The 24,362-nt window shown below is 40.4% G+C and overlaps 2 protein-coding genes, 2 long non-coding RNA genes and 1 pseudogene across 42 annotated transcripts in view; 1 reads left to right on the plus strand and 4 right to left on the minus strand.

Moving 5' to 3' along the window:
- Positions 1-2,187, minus strand: part of LOC149109077 (uncharacterized) — a 48,323-nt gene extending 46,136 nt beyond the window's left edge. The window contains exon 1 of the long non-coding RNA XR_016208383.1: positions 2,018-2,187. This is a non-coding gene — a long non-coding RNA (uncharacterized LOC149109077). The remainder of the gene's footprint in view (positions 1-2,017) is intronic.
- The window catches only part of LOC110069432 (uncharacterized), a 48,321-nt gene that overhangs the window by 17,914 nt on the left and 6,045 nt on the right, over positions 1-24,362 (plus strand). For 2 of the 39 annotated variants that reach the window (XR_016208332.1, XR_016208333.1), the window contains exons 1-6: positions 18,436-19,012; positions 19,162-19,206; positions 19,608-19,644; positions 20,039-20,069; positions 21,038-21,070; positions 23,956-23,981. The exons of 3 other annotated variants lie outside the window; for them this stretch is intronic. This is a non-coding gene — a long non-coding RNA (uncharacterized LOC110069432). 34 more of the 39 variants (XR_016208352.1, XR_016208353.1, XR_016208376.1 and 31 more) reach the window with 28 other exon arrangements.
- Positions 3,579-5,001, minus strand: LOC149109081 (alpha-1A adrenergic receptor-like). The gene has a single exon (XM_089293450.1). The coding sequence runs from the start codon at positions 4,975-4,977 to the stop codon at positions 4,096-4,098; it is 882 nt and encodes a 293-aa protein (XP_089149576.1). The 5' UTR covers positions 4,978-5,001; the 3' UTR covers positions 3,579-4,095.
- LOC149109082 (uncharacterized) lies at positions 8,626-10,380 on the minus strand (annotated as a pseudogene).
- On the minus strand, positions 16,456-17,911 carry LOC110069413 (uncharacterized). Its single transcript, XM_089293451.1, has 3 exons — positions 17,656-17,911; positions 17,475-17,555; positions 16,456-17,086 (listed from the first exon to the last, which is right to left on the minus strand). The coding sequence occupies exons 1-3, from the start codon at positions 17,894-17,896 to the stop codon at positions 17,082-17,084; spliced, it is 327 nt and encodes a 108-aa protein (XP_089149577.1). The 5' UTR covers positions 17,897-17,911; the 3' UTR covers positions 16,456-17,081.

The raw sequence follows: 24,362 nt of genomic DNA on the forward strand, positions 1-24,362 counted from the left end.
CAGGCTATAGATGATTTAAATTTTAGTACCAGCTTTGCCTAACCTCCGAGCTACAATATGGTTGTCTGACACATGAGCTGGACTACAATTTAATGTAGACAGTACTTTTCACAAGTTTTCAAAAAGAAGTAAATGTGCCACTCCTCTATTTTGGCCATCTAAGAAGATTCGGTGAAAATTTAAGACAAACTAGGGTGCAAAGGAAACCAAATTTTTGGCTTGCTCTTTAGGCAAGCTCTAAGGGACAGACCATAACTTTTTTGAGTGGGGAGAGGGGGGGGGGGGGGGGGGAGAGGGTGGGAGCTGGGCAATTTCCAAAAAAGATTCCTGCACAACTACATTTAAGACAGCTGAAAAAACATTGTGCCACTGAAAAAAAAAAAAAAAAAAAAATGAGCAAGTGCTTTCTACTATCCAGGTCCTGTGTTTGACTTTAAAAAACTCTTGCACAAGCTATTGCCCTCCCCCCCTCCTTCCCCATCCCGAAAAAAAAAAAATTAATGCACAATCTAAAGACGAGAAGAAAATATTCATGCTCCAGAATATTCCCCAACCCCCACCTCCCCTCCTCCACAAAATAATGGTCCATCCCTGACTATGATGTATATACTAGTGCATCAGAGCCATTCTTACAAGCCCTAGAAAATTTCATGTCTTTCAGTACTTCTGTTATTTGAATGTGCTCAAAACGTTTCCCAAGGCACTTCATGCAAGTGAAGGAATCTACTAGTCCTAAGCTATCAGACACGATTTTCTTTGCATGCTGCAAACTCGCATAGCTATCACAGTTTACAAAGTTAAGCCTGCTTCTATGCATTTGAATTTCACTTGAAAAAACCTATTGCGGTCCATACTAAGCCACGATAATTATTCTGAAAAACAAAAATAAAACAAAATGCAACGTGCACAGAGAAATAATTCATAATCTAAGGAAATGTGACTGACTGCTCAAGGTTAACTGGCCAGTGAAATATTTCCAAGATTAAGAGAGATGTAGCGTGTATTTGAGTCTTGTGGCAGCGCACGATCTTATTAAACCACAGCTTTTCAGCATGGTTATCCCAGCATTTAATTCACTGGTGCCAACCATTCAAAATATACACAATGACAGAGAGAGGCACAGTGAGAGCACAGAGCCTTGCACAAGAACACAACAAAGAAACCAGCTTGCTTTCTAGGGATGTTGCGGAGCCCATGTTCAAACACAGACTGCTTGAACCAGTGTTCAGCACACTAAGCCATTAGACTACCAGGCATGCATCAAATCTAAAGTTAGTTTAAAACTATTGCAGTTGTAAAGAAAATGACCCCTAAAGTAAAAAAAATAAATAAATAAATTCCTTCAACTTACAGAGTTAAACTTTCTATATCCGGTCATTGATCATTCCATGTTAATGAGAGGAAGTTGGACACTAACAATGTGCTTAAATCAAGAGACTCTGAAGAAGTGGTATATAAACCAGCTTATACAAGGCTTCTCTCAGGGAGGTTCAATCACATTTTACTAACTTATTGTAATGGTAAGAAAGGTAAAGTCTGCATACAAGCCAAGTAACCCATCAGGCCAGAGCTTAAGCTGGTTTCTATAGCATGAAATGACTAGGAATTCCCCCCTTGGATGAGATGCTAGTCCATCGAAGGGCTAACCCCAGCATCAAATTCCCCATTATCCATTTGTACACCTGGGTGGAAAGAGGCACTGTGAGAGTAAAGTGTCTTGCCCAAGAACACAACACAAAGTACCCAGCCGGGGTTCGAACCCAGACCATTAGACCACCCGGCCTCAAAACTAAAGTTAGTTTTAAATTATGGAAGTTGTATGGAAGTTGTAAAGAAAATGACTTACTGAAATTAAAAAAAATAAACTCCCTCAGCTTGTAGAGTCGAACTTACTACATCTTAAGTTACCTGTACAATGGGCAAGCTGGAATTCAAGTTTCTTTTTCCAACCCTGTAACTTATTATATCTCCTTAAAATTCCCTGAGCAAACATTTCACTATTATTTGAGGTACTCACACTTTTGTTACAATTACAGTGGAGTCCATTCAGTCCATTCCAGTTTCCATGCCTGTACCAAACTTTGAGATGACAGTTCTTCAGTTAAGTGGATTACAAAATAAACTGACTTTCATTTCTGAAAAAAAAAAAAATCAAAATTTAACGTACAGTTAAACCCATTCAAAACACTTTGAAAGGTGGGGGAGAGTGTAATCTCATATGTTGGTTCATACTCATCTGATGTTTTACACTTATGACTTAACTCACTTTATGTGTAAATCATACTCTACAGAACACCAGCTTATTATACTTTTATGTGTCTCTGACTTCTAATATGAAGTATAGCTTTTCGAGTAAATCATAAGCCACGCTCCTCCACTTTGACGGTAAGGTGAGAAGTGAAACGACATCGAGCCGGTGTCCGGTCAGGGATCTAGCACCAGAACAATAAATGAAGTAAAATCTTTCATTTGTTCAGACAGTTATCTTCTTAACATTATGAATATAATGATGAATAAAACACAAGATGTCGTGCAACACATTTCATTATAAGTACTGAATAGCTGGGGACACATGAGAGAAACAGTATCGAGACATTATCCACGGAGCACAGAGATAATCTGGTATAAGAGCTGCAAAATAATGAGATGGACATTCAATTTGGATCTATTTTGGTTTTAACTACGGTCGAACCTCTACTAACGGTCACTTCATATTTTCGAGCCAGTTGAGAGTTTCGCCTTTTCGTCTTCCAACACTCTGGCTCTCCACAGTGGCCAGAAAAATTTGTTCGCAGGGTGGCCTTTGTAGAGAGATTCGCCTGTGGCACATTTTAATGTGTAACCCTTCATTGTTTCTTTTTTCCGGTCTTTTTTTAAAGTGATCAGAGTTACTAGACAGTATCATTTACAAGGTAATACGCCTTCAGCCTCCTCTGTCCCAACTCAGGTCAAAAGACAGACAGAGGGCATAATTCAGTCGAACCTCTACTATCGGTCACCTCCCCACAATATCCACCTCTCTGCTACAGATACCTATTTTCGTACTAGTCGAGAGATCTGTGATGATTTTAGCCTTATAACAATGGCCATCTCTCCACAATGGCCAGTAAACTCTATCCCCACGGTGGCCGTTGTAGGGGAGTTCGACTGTAGAGTACATGCAATTACAAAAGGTTTTAAAGGGACTTGAAAAAGAAGGTTATCTCTGACTCCAAGTGCGTTCTCCTCTATTCCTCAAACAGGACCCAGGCCTTCGAAGCTAAACTTTCCTTTGGAGCTTAGTTTTTTGGGCAGGACGCTTGGCGGATCGTAGCTTAGTTGAATTCCAAGCTGCAACCCCGTGCTAGGAGTAATAAAATATCCCGCCGGCAAAACACAACGGCCACGAGATCGAGAACTCGGTATTACGAAAAAAGACTTTTACAACTTGAGGAACACTGTACGGTTATGTAGAGGGCTAAAAAAAAACAAACAAACAAACAAACAAACAAAAAACACGAGAGGCAATTTCTCAAGTCTTCAGCTGAACATAATTCTGACAACCGATGGTCTGAATATAAATCTAGATAAATACGAGATTCCAAAGTAAATTCAATTTAATGCTGGCGTTATCTCAGGAGTTGCTGATGTGATATTATTAAAACAGAGTTTACAACTTGTCTGTCCGCTTTGTTTGCTTTGTTTTGTCACGCGAGGATAAATGTGTGCCTGATATCCATAGACACATTCGCTTTCTCGTGAAATCTGGGCGAAAATTGACCACTATCTAATGTATAGCGAGTTGTCTGGCACGAATGTCCGAAAAAAAATTGGTTAGCGAGTTCTTTTTAATCTTTTTTTTTTGAACAGCGTTTAGGCGTATTTAAACTGTCGGTTTGTTCTGTAATTTTCTTAAGGAGCTGACCGCACATAAGTTCATTTGATCTGATCTAACGTCTCCACCTCTTTGCACAGGACTTCGATTTCCATTGGTTAAAAAGCGGGAAGCCACAAACAAAGTCAACAAAATCTCACCAAGTGCCAACCGCATATCGATCTTAGGTAATGTTCATAGTAGCTATGCGTTCATGCTGATATCGAAGATGTCACGGCTTTTTAAATTCTGCACAGTAAATGTTTTAAGGCTCGTTTGAAATCTGTCATTCGTATAGCGTAAATCCAAGGATTTAACGTAGAAGAAGTGTACGACAGAGCTGCCGCCCAAAACCACGCGATGTTAAGCCTGAATCTGTGACAACGGCCTTCTACGGCAATTACAACAAAGTTTATGACAAGGGTTGGCAAGAAGAGAGCAACAAAAAAGCTTGTTATGATTGCAAACGTCACAGCTGCTTTCCTGTTTTTCAACCCCTCGGTCACTTGAGCTGAGCGGTGAAATGCGGGCTGCTGTTTCCACCGAGAGTTTTGCGCTCTCGCAATCGCGTAAATGCGAAAATAACAAAATAAAACTACTCCGAGAGGAAGGAGAAAAGTCACAAAAGAACCAATTATCCACAGTTTCGGCAGGTCGCTGTATGGAATATAAAAACCGATGGTTGAGAATAAAAAAGCGAAGATCCACATGGAAGTGATTGCTTTAAGAAATCGCTTTGTGGTTACTTCCGATGGGTATCGTAGAGGTCGAATTATAGCGACATAACGGTCAACTGCGACAAAACATAGGTTGAAAGTCGTAACAGTCGTAGTTAACAACCAAACAAAAGTTTCAGCGTCCTTTAATTCTTGTATTTCTTGCAGAGAAACAAAGCCACTCAAAGCCACGTACAACGAGTTAGCAGACAGACCCACAAAGAGATCGGCGCCGGCTAAGGAACCAACAAAATAGTTAGAGACCGTCTGGAGAGAAGGTGTTTTGTACAACGCTAGAAGAATAATCGAGTTACCAACTATTGTTGAAATGCCAGAAACGCCATTGAACGAGGCTAAAACAATAGAAGACGCCGCGTTTAACTTTGGCGAGCAGTTTTCGTCTTCCATTTGAGACGGGTGCGTGTTTTTCGCCTCAATTGGTGAACAAAAACTAATTTTCCCTGCCTTTGTAATTTAATAAATAACACAATTCCGTGTGGTGCACCTGTGATCACAATTGACACAAAAACGAATGGATCACGATTAATTAAAATCTGTGGCAATAGGCTCGAAAACTGTTTTTTCCAAAACTTGCTTCTGTTTTGGTAAACCCCTTCAATGAAGACATTCTTTTAATTGGCAGCGTTACGTGGCAACAAGTTCAAATTTACACGGATAAAATTCACATCCAGCTGAGAACTTGAATGCAAAGACGTGTACAAATCATCGACTAATTCATCCTTCAGCCTCCATGCGGTTTATTTAGATGATTTGTTTTGGAGTCGAGTTAGAATTATATTAAATTTTTTTCTAAAATTAGGCATTGTTTGCCGTTCTTAAAATTTAATTTTCAAACTGTTTTGTTAGCATAGCTGACAAGCGTCTAAATGTCTGTAAAGGAGAAAGGCTAATTTCCCACAAAATTGACGTGATTTCTTTAGTCGAACTGTAACTAAAAAAATCGTATACACCAATAACAAATTTTGCACCTGTTTTAACAAATAATTAGTTCGTTCGGTTTCTGATTGGACGCTCTTTATGTGCTTATTATTTATTTATTTATTTATGTATATCTATCTATCTATCTATCTATTTATTTATTTATTTATTTATTCATTTATTTATTTATCTATTTATTTATATCCTTCAGTATTAAAAACCGATCATTGGATAATGAAACTCAAGAGTTTTCATTGGCTTAGCCTTCATGATATGTGAGCCATTATACCATGCTCTAAAAATATGGTAGGCATACGCGTAACTTTTTTGGAACGTTTTTAACTTAGTAAAATATTGATATTTTCCAAGTTGTCGTGGTGGGTCGATTCCCTCCTTCACTCCTTCACTTCCTGTTAGACATTTTGAGCCCCGGGGGGGGGGGGGGTACACCCATATGAGAAGGTCAGGGATGCTCGTATGAAAATTTGAATTTAACTCCTAAAGAACACTAATGTGGGAGTTGCTCGAGCTTCATTAGACCCCAAAAAGATACCACTTAGAACGGAAGAGGCTCGATTACTAGCGACTGTTCAAGAAAAGATCCCGCGCGCACTTGTAGACTCAACTCGTGTACTTGAGAGATCAGCGGAGAACAAATGAGAGCGTTTCTTTTATTATCATCATTGTTATCATCATCATCATCATTATTATTATTATTTCTTCGAGTGCACCCTGAAGGATACTTTGACAGCTAAGAATGGGAACGTTTCGTCCTCAACACCCTAAGTGAGACCAGAATCTTTGATTTGTACCCGAGACGACGAGCATCCCCGAACCTATTCATATAGGAGTCTTCCCCCCCCCCCCCCCCAACCAGGTTTTGAACAATGTACTGTCTTACACTGTCAAGTCAGCTATTCTTTGACTTTCTGGCGCAAGTACTCAATATCTTACCGCAGAAATGATCTAAATTGAATAGATTTTCGCACGAATGTTTTTATATATAGAAGCTAATTATTATATAAATAGCTCATTTCCTGAAGGTGTCCGTTTATACAGGTTTAACCGCACATCATTGCCGAAAAACTGAGATCACGAAATCGTAAAAATAGATGAGCTGAAATTGAATTTAATTGAAAATCACAAAATTGATGGGCTGTACGAATTTTCGAATTATGATTCATGCCGTGATAAGATAAGATAAGAACTTTATTAACGTGTCGAGGTCGCTAGTGTTACGATATTATGCAAATTTCTGTAGCTGTAATTGTCAGCGGACTTTCTGCGGTACATATAAATTATGTATTTTGAATCGTTAGTTTAGTCTTCTACCGTTAGCTGTGTGAATAAAGCTTCGAAACATGGTGTCAGGAGTGGGATGTAGTCTTCATGTCGGTGATCCTCCATGTTCACATGGACTTCTCCTCTCCGTGACTGCCTCAACAACTCCTGTGGAATCTCTCCTCGCTTGACAGAATTCAGGAATGCCCCATTCGCGGGATCTTAAAAAGATCTTAAAGGACCATCATCGACAGAAAAACCATTGGACCAGAACTTCAAAACAACTTCTTTTGTTTGCTGTTGACTGTTGCTTTGTCTGTTTGATATTGTTTCTGGAAGAGGTTGTGAACTTTCAGCCTCTGTGTCTCCAAGGCGATATCCTGCACCCTTAAAAGCTGGCTGATGGCGTGCCAATGGTCCAGCGATATCTTCATTGCCAACAACTTCATCGTTCTTAGTCTCTTCGCGGAACATTTCTGCTTCGTGCTCGCTCACCAGCAAGTGGTTTATTTCTTGAACGTCTTGCTCGACTTCCAGTCCCTCTTCAAAGGCAGATCTTGCGAACAGGACATGTTCTCTCTGATCTTGGGTTGCCTCTGTCAACTTGGGGTAGTGCCGACTCAAGGTGTCTGCGAGATGCAGCTCACTTCCTTTCTTGTATCGCACGTCCAGATCATAACGTTGCAGCCTCAAGATCATCCTCTGTAATCTCTTAGGAGCAGAGACCAGCGGCTTGGCAAGAATCGTTTCTAGGGGCTTATGGTCTGACTCGACAATTACCATACGTATACTGATGAAACCTCTCTGTTGAGAACACAATTGCAAGGAGCTCTTTTTTTATTTGGACGTAGTTCCTCTCAGCTGCAGTCAGGGCTCTGCTTGCGTATGCCAGCGGCCTTCCATTTTGAAGTAATGCGGCTCCCAGGCCCCCTTCGCTTGCGTCACACTGAATGACTAGGTCCTTCTCTCGCTCATAGTACTTGAGCAGTGGTGGGGCTGTCACCGTCTCTTTGATCCTGCTGAATGCTCTATCATGGATCTCGTCCCATAAAAATTCTGTTCCCTTCTTGGTGAGCTGTCTGAGAGGCTGTGAGACCTCGGATAATCTCGGCAGGAACTTTGCTAGGTAACCCACGGTGCCCATAATCCGCTGAACACCAGTTACATCAGTCGGCTTCTCCATCCGTAGTACTGCTTCAACCTTGGACGGGTCTGCCTTTATTCCCTCTGAGGTCAGGAGATGTCCGATGTAGGGTACCTCTGTTTGCTTAAAAGCGACTTTTTGCTTGTTTAGCTTAATGTTACGTTCTTGGCATCGCCTCAACAGCTTCTTAATTTTGAGGTCATGATCTGCTATCGCATCCTTCATAGTGTCTCCAGTGCCTGCTACAAGGATGTCATCAGCTATTGCATATACTCCGTCAAGGCCTTCAACAGCTTCATGTAAACGGAGCTGAAACATTTCACTAGCGGGTGAAATCCCGAGGGGCATACGATTCCATTTGTATCTGCCAAAGGATGTGGCGAAGGTCGTAAGCAGTGAACTCTCTTCTGTAAACTTTATTTGTCAATAACCATCCTTGCAGTCGACTTTAGTAAAGATTTTGGCCTTGCCCAACTCCGGCAGTATGTCTTCAATGACTGGCATAGGGAAATGGCATCTCTTCAACGCTTTGTTCAAGGGCTTAGGGTCCAGGCAAAGGCAAAGGTTACCGTTAGCCTTCCTTGCGATCACCACGGAATTTACCCATTCAGTCGGCCTCTCAACTTTCTCGATAACACCTCTAGCTTCCAGATCGTCAAGATACTCTTTAAGCGGAGTTCTTAAAGCTTCAGGCACTCTTCTTAACGGTTGTTGGACAGGTTTAACCGTTTCGTCAACTTCAAGTCGCAATGGAGTTCCCAGATTGCCAAGGCGATCAAAAACATCTTCGCACTGGGAGCACACGTGTTCCAGGGTAAGTCCTTCGAACTGTCGGCTACTTGTCAGATTCACATCCACATTTGCTGTAGAAGCGCACTCTGCAGGTTCGGAACACGGCTTGATCTTATCATTTCTGATTGTAATTAACTGAATTTGCTGGGCGGTTTTACTCCCGATCAGATTGACACAGTGTTCATCCTCTACAATGGTAAAGTTAACTTTGTACTTCCTTTTATCCCTGGAATTCGTCAGTTGAACCTTGCACTTTCCAAGCGGCCTGAGCGTAGAGGCGTTGTACATTTTTAGGAGTTGATTAGTGGGCGTGATCCTATTAGCGTACTTCGTTCCTTTGATGGAGCTTAGCTTGAGTACATCACACGTTGCTCCGGTGTCGATTTGGAAATTAACTTCGGGTCCTCCCTTTAATTTCATAACCGCAGTGATCTTTGATGGGATGTTGCTCTGTATCGCGTGCACCGAGTCGACTTCTGGAGTTAATTGAATCGTAAACAGTGATTCACCAGATTCACTGGAAGAGACTGAGACTGTGTTGACCGGTTTTTTCCTTCGTCCACGCTGCTTACACACTCTAGCGAAGTGATTACTCTTTCCGCACTTTCCGCAAGTCTTTCCATAGGCCGGATATTTTTCCCTCTTGAGCACGTGATTTCCTCCACAGTACTTGCATTTTTTGGCACCCTTTGAATCTCTTGGATCTTCCGGTAATCTTGGTTTTCTTTCGTTGCGATGTTTCAAAGCGTGTATTTCATTCGGATCCGTAGCTGTGGCGAGATCCTTTAAATGCTGTGCAGTTGTTTCTCCGCAGATGTCGATTGCTTTTTCTAGAGTGAGTTGTCTTTCTTGCAACAGCTTCTTTCTCAAGGCAGGCTCTCTAACGCCAAACACTATTCTATCACGTATAAGTGAATCATGTAAACACTGACAAAAATTACACGATTTCGCAAGTGTTCTAAGTGCCGATACATAGTGATCGATACTTTCATCTTCTTTCTGTGATCTGGAGTTAAATAAATACCGCTCGAAGGTCTCATTGGTTTGTCCGATGCAATATTCCTCGAATTTTTGAACTACAGAGTCGAGTACTTTCGAACTTTCGGGCGGGTTGAATGTCATACCTTCATAAATTTCAAGAGCTTCTTCGCCGATCGCAGAAAGAAAAGTTGCAGTCTTATATTCTTCGTCGAACTGCTGGAGCCTCACAACTACGGCGTAATTATCCCAGGCTCTTTTAATTTTTTCCAGTTAGCGGCAACGTTGTCAAGATTTAACGGTTTCGGCATTGGTATTCCACTCGGCAAAGAAGAGATTTGCTGCATTTGTGCACTTCCAACGGACGCTGTATTAGTTGTATTTGTCGCCGTAGTTCCCTCGTCGCCTGACATCTTGCAGTTATGCGGCGATTTTTTATCCTGAGACCAAGGAGTACGGTTTCAATCACGTGACAACAAGTCCCTACCACCATCAGTCCAATGGTAAAGCTGAGTCTGCTGTCAAGGAAGCAAAGAAGATCCTCAAGAAAACTGCAGCGTCCAAAAGTGACCCTTACCTGGCGCTGTTGGCTCATCGTAACACCCCACAGGAAGGATTTGGTACCAGCCCTGCCCAGCGTCTGTTAAGCAGGAGGACAAAAACAAACCTCCCTACTTCTAGCAACTTGCTGAAACCTAGCGTGGCTGAAGACACTCTAGAGAAAGACAAGCTGAGAAAGTTGAAGCAGAAGTTCTATTATGACAGATCAGCAAACGACCTACGGGACCTTCAGAAAGATGACGTTGTTCGGATGCAACCCTTTCGGCTGAACGAGAAAACATGGAGGAAAGCGAAAGTGCTGAAGCCACTGGGCAGAAGATCGTATGTAGTGGAGTCAAATGGTCAGCTCTATATCAGGAATCGGAGACACCTGAAACGTTCTGCAGAGGCTGATAGTGTTCCAGCTGAGGAATGGTCAACGCCTTCAAACCACCATGACTCTAAAGTTAAGGATCACCTCGCCAAGGAACAGCCAACGCTGAAGCCAGTGGCAACGACGAAAGTTAATCAGTCCACGACCACCACTGAGTCAAATAAGGATCAGCCCTTATCGGCCACTTCAGTAGACCAAGATCGAACCATCAAAGATCAGCCCTTGAGACAACAAGTGTCACCTACGGGGTGTGAAAGCCAAGTCCGTACAAGAAGTGGGAGACTGGTCAAACCGCCTAGTCGTTTTACAGATCTTGTAACTCTTAAGGTCTAACGAGTGACATTTTAAGAACTGTTAGCGTATAGAAGAACTGATTTTTTTTTTCTGTTTTTACCCTTTTTTTTTTTTTCTTTTGAGGGAAGGATGTTACGATATTATGCAAATTTCTGTAGCTGTAATTGTCAGCGGACTTTCTGCCGTACATATAAATTATGTATTTTGAATCGTTAGTTAAGTCTTCTACCGTTACCTGTGTGAATAAAGCTTCGAAACAGCTAGCATACAATGTATACTAATTGGGGAAAATAAACAGACAAGAGAATTGAGGAGAATTTGAACGACGCGTTTCGCTACTATTTATACAGTATTGTAAATAAATACTTCAAAGATGAATATGGACAAGGCGAAATGATTTGAACAAAATAGTTGATAAATAGGAAAAAGAAACATTACACAAGAATCACTGGGAGATCAGCGGTCACTAATATCGCCTTGGAAAGGGAAGAAAACAAAAGAAGAAAAAAGAAGTTATTACAACACGGGGTATTGGTATTTGGTAACCCATTCGAGCAGGAACCCCGCCGAACAGGGCTTAACTTTATTGAGCGGAAAGGACGCGGTGCTGTCTTTGTGATATTATAATTGCCTGGGAAAATAAAGAACGAAAAACAGGAATGAAGATGAGAACCCGATTATACTTGCTTTGCTGATCAGACAAGAAGCCGTACTTTCTTCATAATTGTCAATAACTTTTCAACGGCGTTATATCTCCTTGTGTACTCTCTTACCGTTGCGTTTTGCCAGTGGGCTTAAACTTTAACTTAATCTTCGGATTAAAACCTCAAGTGGCATCAAAATTGTCACTGTTTACAGACAATCCATTTTCCAAGTTGAGTGGCTCATGGCCAGTTTGATTATTTTTTCTTTTCTATGTTTTGGGGACGCTTCCAGTAAAACAGTTATTCCACTCGCGCTTGTTGGATATCAGATGATTATGGCCAACACGCGCTCGTGTAGTAATTTGTTAATTATTTATCTATTTTCGATAACGTTTCCTGCTTATTTTTTATGCAGAGTGAAAAACACTGCGCTTCACTAGAAAAGCATGACTCGTGAAAAAAGTACAATATTTTAATCATTTGTTCTCTTTCTCAGTTCTAAAAGCCCTTTAATCAATCATTTGCCTTTCAAGCAAGCAAAATTCAGGACGCATAGTTATCAAAAAATCCCTTACACTTTCGCATATTTCGGGAGTCTTTAATTTAAGATTTATAAAAGGAAAGAATCGATTAAATAAAGACCACGTGGTTCACTTATTGCTATCGCGAAATTTTCCCTCCCGAAAAATATTAACCGGCTCTGTCTCGCAATCACCGATTCCAGTGTAGAATTAGTGTACAAAACGCGTTTCTGTGGAACACTGTGTTCGGTATCACAGCTTTCCACTCAGGTCTACTGTTTCATCGCCCTACAGTTACCTTCCCTGTGGTGTCGGCACTTCAGTACACAGGCCTTCCAATCGAATGAAGCACATCGGCCCAGGTCTAATTAACATAGATGCATGCCTTAGCTAGTGCCCTTTAAGTTGGAAGAGATGTGAGAGTACTGGTACAAGAGAAGTGAAAGGGTCGAGATTTCAGATTTAGATAACAAGTTGCAAGATTTGCAGTGGTTACTCCACATCAGGTAGACTCTTTACCAAGCCTGGCCTAAAACTCTCATACGTCCTCATCGACTCCCTTCGACTTTGCCACGCTCTTCACGCTCTATCACGCGCCCTCATCGACTCCCTTCGACTCGATCACACTCCTCACGCTCTATAACGCTTTACCACGCGCCCTCATCGACTCCCTTTGACTCGATCACACTCTTCGCGCGATCACACTCTTCACGCTCTACAACGCTTTACCACGCGTCCTCATGGACTCCCTTTGACTCGATCACACTCTTCGCGCTCTATCACGCTCCCTCACCGACTCCCTTCGTTCAGACAAATAGAAAATTGGTGCGAACGTGATGAATTGAAGACAGGAGTCAAGAATCGCAGAGCAGTTTCGCTGACACGAGCTTATTTCTTAAAAGCAAGGCCAAAAAGACAAAAATTCCCGAGCCAGAATTTTCATCACCACTATGTTCTAGGCCCAGTCTCTCTCTTTATTTACTTTTCTGTTAGTCGATCACTTACTATGTAAGGTTTTGTTAACTAGACAAATAATTTGTTTATATACATGTAGAATAAATTTCATTAGTTCAAATTTAGAATTAATTTAAAGGTAAGTCTTTTAACTAGTTAGGTTTAAGCGTTCTTAAATTTAAATTAGATTTTATTATTGTAAATGTAGAGTTAAGTGTAACCTTAAACTTCCTAGCATAGTTTTTATTGCTTTAGGAGCACCCAACGGCCCTTTCCCTCCATGAGACAAGCCTGCATGGAATTGTGGTAGTTGTATTCATCAAGTCAATTCCAGTCCAGGTTTTGCAGGTCCAAGATGGCGGACGACTTCAGAGGGGATGAAAAGTCGCTTTGAACGGACGAAGTAGTGGCATTACATGTTCCGAATGCTTCAATAATGCAAGGAGAAACGCTTGGGTTAATTATCTTTTCCCAAATGAGCCTGCATTGAGAGAGAAGTGGACAGCTCTTTCATTTTATCGACTTTTAAATTTTAAATGTTGTTATTTATCCATAGAAATCATTTTTAGATGCCATTCTGTTTTATAAATAAACTCATAGTATAGTTCATGATTGTTGTCGCTGCTTTAGAAATATATTGTCAAAGATTAAGGATTAAGGACTTAAGTTATGAAGATCAACTGAGAGCAACTTGAGAAGGTAAATTTGAAAAAGGTGCCGTGAACTTCAAATGAATATCAATAACTCGCTAATCTTACACTCATGAATATGATACAGTTGTAACATTGCTACTACGAATGGTGAGAAAAACGCCATTCTCTGACAAGAGACAACTCGGTCTATTGAAAATAATCTAAATCTTGGGACGGAAAATTAAGGACAGAGAAAGCAAATCACATTGTAACAGTGTCTATTATTTCTAATAACCACCGACTTGAATAAAAGTTAAGTTTACTTGTGAAAATCAATGCATTTCGTTTAGGAATCGCATATAGATAATGACGGGGAAAATTGGCAGGAAAAAAGGAGAAACGGGGGGGGGGTGAAGGAACAGCAACAGGGGGAGGAAAAAAGTTGGGAGAAAGAAAGGAGGAAAGGATGGAGGAAGTAGAGGAAAGGGTGGAGGAAGTAGAGGAAGAGGTGATGCTGGAGGGATAGGAGAAAGGGACAGGACTCCGGATCGAGCGATCTGGGTTCGAGCCCTTGCTGGGGACATTGTGTTGGGTTCTTAGGCGGGACACTTTACTCGCACAGTGTCTCTCTCCACCCCGGTGTACAGTACAAATGGGTACCGGCGAATTTAACGTTAAGGGATAACCCTGCGATGGACTAGCATCCCATCCATGGGGAGTAGAAATACTCTTAGTTGCTTCATACTACAGAAACCAGAGATAGGTGCCCGCCAAAGGTGCCCGCCTGATGGGCCACTTAGCTCAAATGCAGACTTTACCGTCTTATACTTTGAGACAACAGGCTGTTTGTATTTTAGATGAATTTAGAGGAAGGCATCTATTCAGCTATTTATTTTTCTATTAGAGAGAGTCAAGGAGAATTATTTAAGTGCAGCGCGAACTAATTTAAAATCACTTTTTCCTACATTTTCCTGCACGTGAACATCAGTCGCTGACAGATGCATTTATCGGGGTCAGCTTTTTTATATAAGGAAGATATGAAGTAAGAAGGACATTATACTTTGCCCCTGGACGTTTTTAAACGCATTGACCTGACGAAATCTGACTCATTTTCTCAAAAGGAAAGCAGTGCAGTAGTTTCATACGTTTGCCATCGACCTCCGTCACGCTCTTTTGCACATTCGTGACACCGTAGTTTTTGAATACTAATTAGCCAACATTTGTTGACAAATATTGAGCCTAACTTTCAAAGCCTAAACTACAGAAAATCTACCATAAACAAAGAAATAGCAGCGTCGCAAACGTCCGCTCGTTCGCAAGAATGAAACACTCTATTGGATCACTGGATTATACAATTCAATTCAAACTATTTTCTCTGCTTATCTCACTCGTTCTAGAACTTCCGTTGTCAAAATCAAATTTTAACTTTTCTTCCCCTATACGTAAGCGTGGGCAAATCTTAACTTCTTCGACTTCTTCTTCTTCTAAGCGAAGGAAACTGAAAATAGATTTTGAATTCCCCAAAAAGCTGGCAGAATTAGTGCGTAATTCTAAAGCGAATAGGAATAAATAGAAGGCGACTAGTTCGTTACGGTCAATGCATTGTTAGAAGAAGAATCGCGAGATCGCAGCATTGCGTTACATATTCAAAACTCACTTTCAATCGTCAGCGAATCATTGCTCCGCCGATATTCAGTCAAAAGGTACATACCAAATCATTAATGATACTTATATTGTATAACGAACGGTGTTTGAATTGTTGTTATCCACAGTGATCAGAAAAAGAGCTTTAATCATCAAGTGTAGAGGTTTCAAAAAGTGGTTGTTATGAAGTCGCGTCGCCACGTTTCTCGGAAAAAAACACAGAATCTTTTGGCCCTTAAGACAATGTTGTGGGACCCAACCTCCGCTCAAACGCGCTTCGAACGCCTTGCAAAAAAGTTCCTTGACCGTCATGAGAATCCTCGAATCTTATCCTTGTTGAAGATCCTTACTTCTGCGTCCGTGCCTTCTTTGGCAAATTTGAAGCAAACTGAACACCTTGAAAAGGAAACGAAAAACCCTACAAGCTGAATTCACAATACAATTTAATAGAACGACCTGTTATTTACAAAGATAAACCGTATAACAAATGAGTCCTATTCGCGAAATTTGCCAAAGCAAGGATTAAAGTGAGCAACAATTTTAGAGGGGAAAAACACTGGCCAAGAAATGATGTCTTGCGATTTTAAACAAGTTTTCTAGAGCCAACCACACTTTTCCTGAATAAGTTTCCAAAAAGCTTAATTATGTATATATTTCAAGGGAAATAGGTTACGCCGATGTTAAATCAAAAAGCTGAAAGAATGAAACCTTTCCAAATGTCAATATGAAACATTTCAAAGCCAAACATGGCTTCAAGCGACTTTCAGTGTCGAAAAAAATTCTTGTCAAAAAGAACTATATTCATAGGAAATCATCGATAGGTTTATTTCTTTAATCAGGAATTATAAACTATTTGGCGTGTTTTACAGAATAAATGGGAGCGGCAGAAAATGGCCATGCTTGAAGGGACAAAAAATAACTGATCATTGATGAGTTCGTATGCTATTACAATAGATATATTTTCGAATCTTTTACACTGGAATGCCGCGATTTTTTGACACAATTGATGTAGTGACTGATGACGGTTTTCTAATGTCAAAAGACCAACAGCTTCACACAACCAAAATAAGCCCATCTTAGCTGTACAAAATATACCCTAAAACTAAATACAAGCACAGCAAGCGCCGAGTAAAAGTCGTGCGCTGAACTGATTTTATTCACAAGCCTGGTTGCGGGAAAAGAACATTATATGGGATCATAATATTGTTACAACATGTTGAAGAAACGCTCTTTGACACTTTTCTGTTACAAAATAACACACAGCAATTTTAATGATTCTATGACAAGTGATAGATTAAATACATATATTACTTCGAAACATATGAGACACTTAAAGTGCAATTTGGGAAATTTAACTTTCGGCACGTTTCAATAAAGCCCCACAAAAGCCAAAATAGAGAGCATAGTAAAACTACATTACAGAGCGCAGTTATCCACAGAAAAAAATAACTAATATAATTCAAAAATGTTTACAAGGGCAACAAAATTAGTTGAAAAGAATCTAGTCGTTTTGAAAATGAATGAAAATATGGAACGAAACCACCGGAGCGAAAATGAAGGAAAAGATCCATTTCAGTACGCGTCGATTTGCGTCACCGGATCGCCTCTCAATTTGCCGCATTCTGGCTTCAAATGCTCAACAAATCCAAACATCGTGTTGACGGGATTTAACTTGTCCGTGATGCATAAGCTCCTCGTGTTCATATCATTTCATTGCTTGAATTTCCATGCATTTTTTTTCTCCTCGCTGATTCGTCATTCTGAAATAAATAAACAATCAAATATGTAAATTATAAACATTGACAGTCTATGAAATCGGATTCCCGACACAAAAATATTTAAGATACGGGTGAAAACTAAGAACATCGCGGAGTTCAGTTACATGCGCAAGATCTTGAAACATGATAAAACGTCGTAAAAGGAGAAGAAATGGCACAGAACTAATTACAACTATCATTATTCATTAAATTGTGTCTTAATTGCATAAATGTCATAAACGATTTTATATTCAAAGAAGTCTTGAAAGGGTTTAGAACATCGTGCAGTGAAAGTAGCTTTGTCTAATTGAGTTTACAACCCCTCCATCGATCTTAGAAGATGTTAACCAAGCAGCAACAACACTACAAATACACATCGATGTAATTTTACCTGCGGTTTCCTCTTCATCGCTCAGTTCTTCGAAGGAATATTTCGGTTCACTGTGCGACTTCTTCTTCGTCTTAAGTTCACCTGTAAACGAAGGAGCAATAACATTTAGCATTCAATCGCTCAACAAACAGCGCAACAATAAAACCGCAGCCGAGAATAGAATAAACATGCACTGTCTTACCTTTCATTGGCGCGTCCTTGGATGAGTTGATTGTAGGCCGTGTTAAAAGGCACCCAAAAGAGAATGCTATCGCTTGAAATTTCTCTTGGTCAGTCTTTCCTTCTAAGAGCTTTACCACTGTGGGATCCATTGCGTTTGGAATAACAGCGAGACAGGCGAGGTATCGAAATCGTAAAACCTTTGACCATGAATACTTGAGAAGGGAAAAAACCCTGCAGCCCTCTTGTCTAAAAAGGCACATTATCCACCAATCAGGATGTCCGAAGTGGCGTGGGCCTTTTGTTTCATTGACAGAACTTGTCACACGCGTTGTGGAGCTTAAAATATCAACCAATCAGAATGCGACGCTTCAGATAGCTGGAAAATTGCGTGACCATGACAAACAGAAAGCAATTAAATGTTGAGCGTCTGAAACAAAAGCAGATTAACATCTACTGAAAGAAAATAAAAGACGACGCTGGTTTCTTACGCGATGAAATTAAAAGCTGAACAAAGCAATATAGCCCAAGGCCATTTTGCAGAGTGTGGTTTCAACTCTAATATACACAATGGCCAAAAAAGGAATGATTCTTGCTTCAATTGTGATTCTATGATGTTCAGATAACAGAATTCACGATGTAAAGATAACAGATCTCGTGCACAAAGAGGCGTCAAAGACATTAAGAGATACATTTCTCGCCACCTTGGCGCTTGCAGAATGACAGATTGTCACTTAAGCTGTGTTGCGCGTCCTCATTAGCACTTCTTAAACTGCGTCACAAGCACATATTTTGGCCATGAATCATCTCGAAAGTGCTTCGCTAGCGCGTTTTCTAGTAAACCCCGAAGTGCTTTGTTAGCGCGCTTTCAGGGAAAGCGAAAAAACAATCAAGAACGACTTCTTTGTGTCAATAGCCGTCAAAACAAAGAGATGATATCGTCGTGGGAGAAAGGATTTGCACCCAAATCAGGAGATCGTGCGCCAAACCTAACTGAAGGTCACATTAATTGACTAGTTTAATGAAAGACGTCATACTTTGAGCAAGAAGAGAAAGGCAATCCCACTTATTTGTACTGATACCTTGCACAACACAAAGGAGACAAATGAACCTCGACAAACGAAGTGAGCAAGAACGTTGCGCGTCGACCAAAGACGCGTTCTGCTGTTCTTTCAATAGAAGCACCAACAGTCGTGGTTTATTAGAATGTTCATCCACATCGCTTCGAACATTTGATAAGACGGGAAAGTCCCTCCTCTGATTGCGTTCCAACTAAACTGCGCTTTTTCTCGCCTTCTTATGGATATGAAAGCGTGGCGTGCGCACCTTTGTGACACAAACAAGAGGCACACATTTTGTCAGCGGAGAAACCAAGAGAAGTAAGAGAAGTACTGAACTTTTTTCTAGTTTAATTTACGCCCAACTTTTCCCCAAAACGAATAAGCACGCATGTGTACTGGTTATCTTATGTAAAATTTTCTGAAGGAAAAACAAACTCGCGCGTTTCTCATATTTGTTTTCCATTTAGTCCTCAGAGAGTTGAGTGCGGCGATGTAAAGTTTCGATCTACAAGGTAAGAGAAATGGTCGCCATTAAAAAAAAAAATTCAACGCATATAAATGCTAGTCAGGTGATTTTAACCTGCCAATCATTCGAATGTCGACTTCCCTCCAATGGGCGCGCGACACCTATAAAACCCTGTTTTCCGCATAAAAACTCTTAGGTCTAGCTCGAGCTAGAAAACCCATTAGGTTCTTTCTGTCTACTATCCATTTTGAGAGAGAATTAATATGCCTGGTAAATCTAAATCAACTGAAAACACCACCCCAGATTCCGGCTACAATAACAGCAGCTCACAGACAAAAACGAACACGCAAAGCTCTTCAAGTAGTCGGGAATGTAAGCGCCTTTGCGACACTATTGCGTTTTTCGGTTTTAAAACATCTAACGAGCTTTTCCTCTCTGCTATTTCAGCGTATCATTCGAGCTGTACTATTCTATGACGAAGAAGGTAAGCAAGTGTCCATATCTTTACAATGTGATTATCCGTATATAGCTCACAACTCTTTCAATGTTGCTGCTCGTCAAAGTCATCCAAACCGCGCATGGTCGTGTCAATATATCTGGCGTCAGCTTAGTAAGCATCATTACAGTCGAGTGTGAGTTTCCTCCAACTGGGCGCGTTACAATTTATCTCGCCGAAATGCCACCAAAACCGACGCCAGAAAAGCCGCCAGAAAAGCCGCCACAATCTAAACTAAGGCCTAACGTCACTCCCGATCCAGGTTACAAACCGCCTGCTAACCAACAGTAACAGTGTAAGTTCATATACGCGCGCACCTGTGGGTAAGATCGTCTTTCTCTCTTCCCGTTTGAACCATCTTACAAGCGTTTATTTCTTCCAGATCGTGTTCTGAAGAAGACGTAAAGACGAAAGTAAGAAGTTTTGTTATTTTTCTACTTATTAAACGATGTGGTTTAGAATTGAACTGGTCGCTCAATTCAAAATGGCGGACCACGTGCTTCTTCCTTCAAGATGCATCGAATTGAGTTAGCACGATTATTTGTTATTACAAAAATTGGTTCAAAATTCATATACTGTATCTATTGAAGATTTGCCTCTTTCGAACTACTATTTAAGATCTGGTTTTGAAAAACTGTTTTGTATAAATGTAAGCTTATGTCTGAGTATAAAGCTTTGCTCAATTGTTCGAGCAACATGGCGGCGGATTCACTCGCTGTCTTTCCAGCAGTCATTACTTGATTTCGAACCAATTTTGCTGACGATAAAAAACATGGCATAGTATAGAACGGAAAACTAGTATTTGAAATGAAAAATGTCCCGCCTAAACCGCGTAGCAGCGTGATATAATTTAAGGTTATATTTAGAAAGAAAATCTTCGGTACACGGCAAGGTCGGTTCAATGGTCAGCAAAAATCAACTTTTTCTCGGTGTTCAATCAAGCAAAAAAATTGAATACAAAAACTCCGCTCCCGATACGCGCCACGTATGTTTTGAAAGTGCGGTTCTGAAATAAATTGTGCTTGCCATACGTTTTTATGACAAATATGAATCTTTGGGGTTACGAATAGGACTGAGTGAACGAGCAAGCGTCTTAGAATCAGTAACCTTCTAGAATGCCTGGAAAATCTAGAGCAACAGCTAATTTGCCTCTTGATGCTGGTTATCAGTGCGTCAGACGTGTTCAGCAAGTAGTGGAGGGATGTCAGGGATCTCTTTGCCAAGTTGCAACTCGCGCAAATCGACAAAGGCGTAGAAATCCGCGTGGAGGTGTTTCACTCCTGCCAAGAAACCTTCAATGTAGTGTATCTATAATGCGTGTCGTTTCAATTCGTTTTCCCTTTTCTGGCACATCTAACACGGTTTTTCTTCTCTATTTCAGCATGGTTCGCATCCTGTACGATACTTTAAGAAGGTGAGTTGTTGTAGTCAGCTTGTTTCAAAAGCGAAAGTCAATCTTTGCTAGTGTTCTGCCACCCAAACCTTAGACACAAGAGAGCGCTGCGCTTCACAATTATACGATTCACTTAATTTCGAATTGTTAGCGCAAAGAAATCATTTCATTAGTGCATTTAATCTCAGTTGTGTCGATTCGATTTAGCTATTTCAAAGGCTGCAGGTTTCGTTCTTCGACCAAGAATTGCTTACACTGCTCATTTCCAGAACGTCCCTGCAAAGCAGCTGAAAGTGATATCTGAACACAAAGTTCGCTTTATTTTCATCGAAAATCATTACTGTTTCCAAACCACTTCATAAAATCACAATTTTAGCAAAATGATATCGATTGTACACCACAAATCTTACTTCCTGATAAATGTTAAGGGATGGCGCATACTCATTTTGTCTTACTTATTCAGTCTCGAGGAGAATTCTCTCGCATGTTTAACTCAAAGACTTCGTGAAAACATCGATTTCTCAGGCATTTTACCTCCATTAATTTTTTTTAAGTTTAAAGTAGTTGGTCTATGTTTCGAAAATTGTTGTCAGTGGATTAACACAAGGAACTTGATGAATGCACGCGGGATTTTTGACATCGATGTGGCTTTAATAGTTTCTGACCACTAAGTCCTTTGTTAGCAAATAGAAAACTTAGATCTGATTTAGTGATCTCAACGTTCAACGGAGGGAGAACATTTGCGCGCTTTCGTATGCTTTACAATGAAGTCAAACGAAGAGGAAAGAGCTAGCTCATTATGTCGATAAACACAACTTAAATAAAGTGACTTCCCACATTGCCCTCGTGTCTCTCTATACTCTAGCAAACATGGTCTTGGGAATCAGAAATGCATTTCTCGTCTCCCCTAGGTTATGTCTTTGCACTGTTAGTGTTAGGACGAGATAATTAATAAGAATATCCTGTTTTTCAGAAACATGACACAAGAAAGAGAGTAAATGAAGCCTAGCGCACAAGGACCGATGTGTTATCTTTTCTGTTCTGTTTTCTTCAAGTTTACTTGTGACAGTTTGCACTCCTGTTTTGAAAAACTTTAAAGACTCTTGTACTTTGTTGGAACATTACTTTGTATCAGTAGGAAAAGCTATAAATTCGTTACAGTTTTCATGAGATTATAATCACGTCTGTTTAAGTGCATGCATCATTTTTAAGTTAAATTGCTTGCGTACAAGAAAAGCATCATTTATTCTTTCATTTCTGGTGTGAACTGTGAAACGCATGATTTTTGTAGACAGAGCCATCATGAAATAAATATTGTGAAGAAAGTGACTTCAGTTCTGTTTTATTTACGGCTTACACGTGGTGTTTCTTAGCTTATAGATGAATGTGAAACATTGATATTCCAAGCATGAAAACAGACCACTTGAGAAATGAATTCAACTTAGCTTCGCACAAGAAATTTTCAATAGGGTAATTGAACTAATGTCGAGCATAAACTCCTGTTAAAAAGCTTCCACACTGTGCAAATCTTAGTATTCGTTAAGAATCTAATGAAACTAACACAAATTTAGTGGTATTTTGTTGGAAAATTTCACTACAAGTATGATTAAACAGAAAACGCGCTTTTCTAAGGTCTAAAATATGCGGAGTAACCATATTTTTGTCAAGTAAAGCACCTGGGGTGCCACATAAATGAAAATTATGTATTTCAGAACAAAAATATGCAAAAATAGAAAGCGCGCTTTGTCAGCGTTTTCCAATATACAATGCAAGCACATTTATTTTGGTCAACCAACATTCCGCCACGTCTATGGAAACCCAATACACACCCCATTCAAAGAAAGGGCTTAAGATTGATTGGCAGATTGATCGATCGATTGACAGCGATGAAAATAGATGTGGAAGAACTGAGATAAACTGGCTTTCTATTGCGCGCAAAGGTTACAATAAGATTAATTCACTTTGTCTGGATATAACTGGCGCGGGCAGGAATCCGAAACAACTGAAATAAATTTGCTTAGTCCTATTTGCGCACCGCAAACGAGATAAAAATGAAGCCAGCATCGTTGCGCATCAACAAACATCTCCAAAATTCACATTCTTATCTAATTAACAAGTAACAACAGTCATTGTGCGCCTCGTGAACCGAAATGTTCCTCAAAATCGTTCGGAGGAGTAAGTTCCTTAACTGTCTGAATCGCAACCAAACTAGGCTATTTCCCGCCCACAAGGAACAAAGATGCCATGATATGTTAAAATTTTGTGACCCGCACATCTTCGAAGCGTTATGAACCACGGTGCGACCGCGTTCGGGGGGGGGGGGGGGGGGGAACAACTCGATAAAATTTCATTCAGCCGTAATTTTACGCGTAACTTTTCCCTGAAAGAGATAAATGACGCGTGTTCCTTTGGCAAGCGATTATTTCCTTTTTCGCTGTTTTAGCGAATAAAGGCTCGTGCTCCATTTTGCTACGAAGGTAGAGGGCTAGTGAATTTTCTTTGCGTTTGACGGAAATACATTCTGTTGTTCAAAGCACATGCTGCTCAACGCAATCTTGCTGTCAACCAATCGAATGCGGAGCCCACATTAATATATGCAATAAAAAAAGTGAATCATTTGCCAAAATCGCCATTTTAATTTTAAATTTGACGCCTTCTTCGGCAAGATAAAGTTAAAATAGTACGGTAACGGTATCGCAGCATTGTAAAACGCCTTTACCATGCCTGGAAAATCAGGATCTAGCGGGAATTCGGGAACTGATGCTGGATATCCTAGAGACAATCCAAGCAGTGAATCTAGGAAAGGCAATGGAGGGGGAAGCTGGTTTTGTGAGTGAAATTTAATATTGACAAGTGCTCCTCTCACTCGTGAACTATCTGACTTGCTTTTCTCCATTCTATTTCAGCATGCATGATATTGTGATGAAAGAAGGTAAGTAGCTATGTTTCGCTTCAGAGCAACCGTCGTTACTATCTAGGCCGTCGTTGGTACAAACTGTGGAACTGCGTGTCAACTTAAGATCAGGCTGCATTTGAATTAAGTTAAATTTTGATGATAGCCAGACCTGAACTCAGCCGAAGAGTCTTTACATGGATCAGTTCGAGGTCTCAATCAAAAGTGTGTTGAATGCAAACCGTATACTCCAGAAAAGCGCGAGATCATGCGAAATACGTTGTATTTCAGTTGATAATTCCTCGTGGCGCAAACATAGAGCGTGAAGGTTGCTTCGCGAATCGTCAAAAACGCCTTCAGGGAAATCAAGAACGACAGCTAATTCGCCTATTGGTGCTGGTTATCAGTGTATTAGACGTG

Source organism: Orbicella faveolata, unplaced genomic scaffold, assembly GCF_042242905.1.
Source record: "Orbicella faveolata isolate gen_17 unplaced genomic scaffold, um_ofav_v1 contig_25, whole genome shotgun sequence".
NCBI lineage: Eukaryota > Metazoa > Cnidaria > Anthozoa > Scleractinia > Merulinidae > Orbicella > Orbicella faveolata.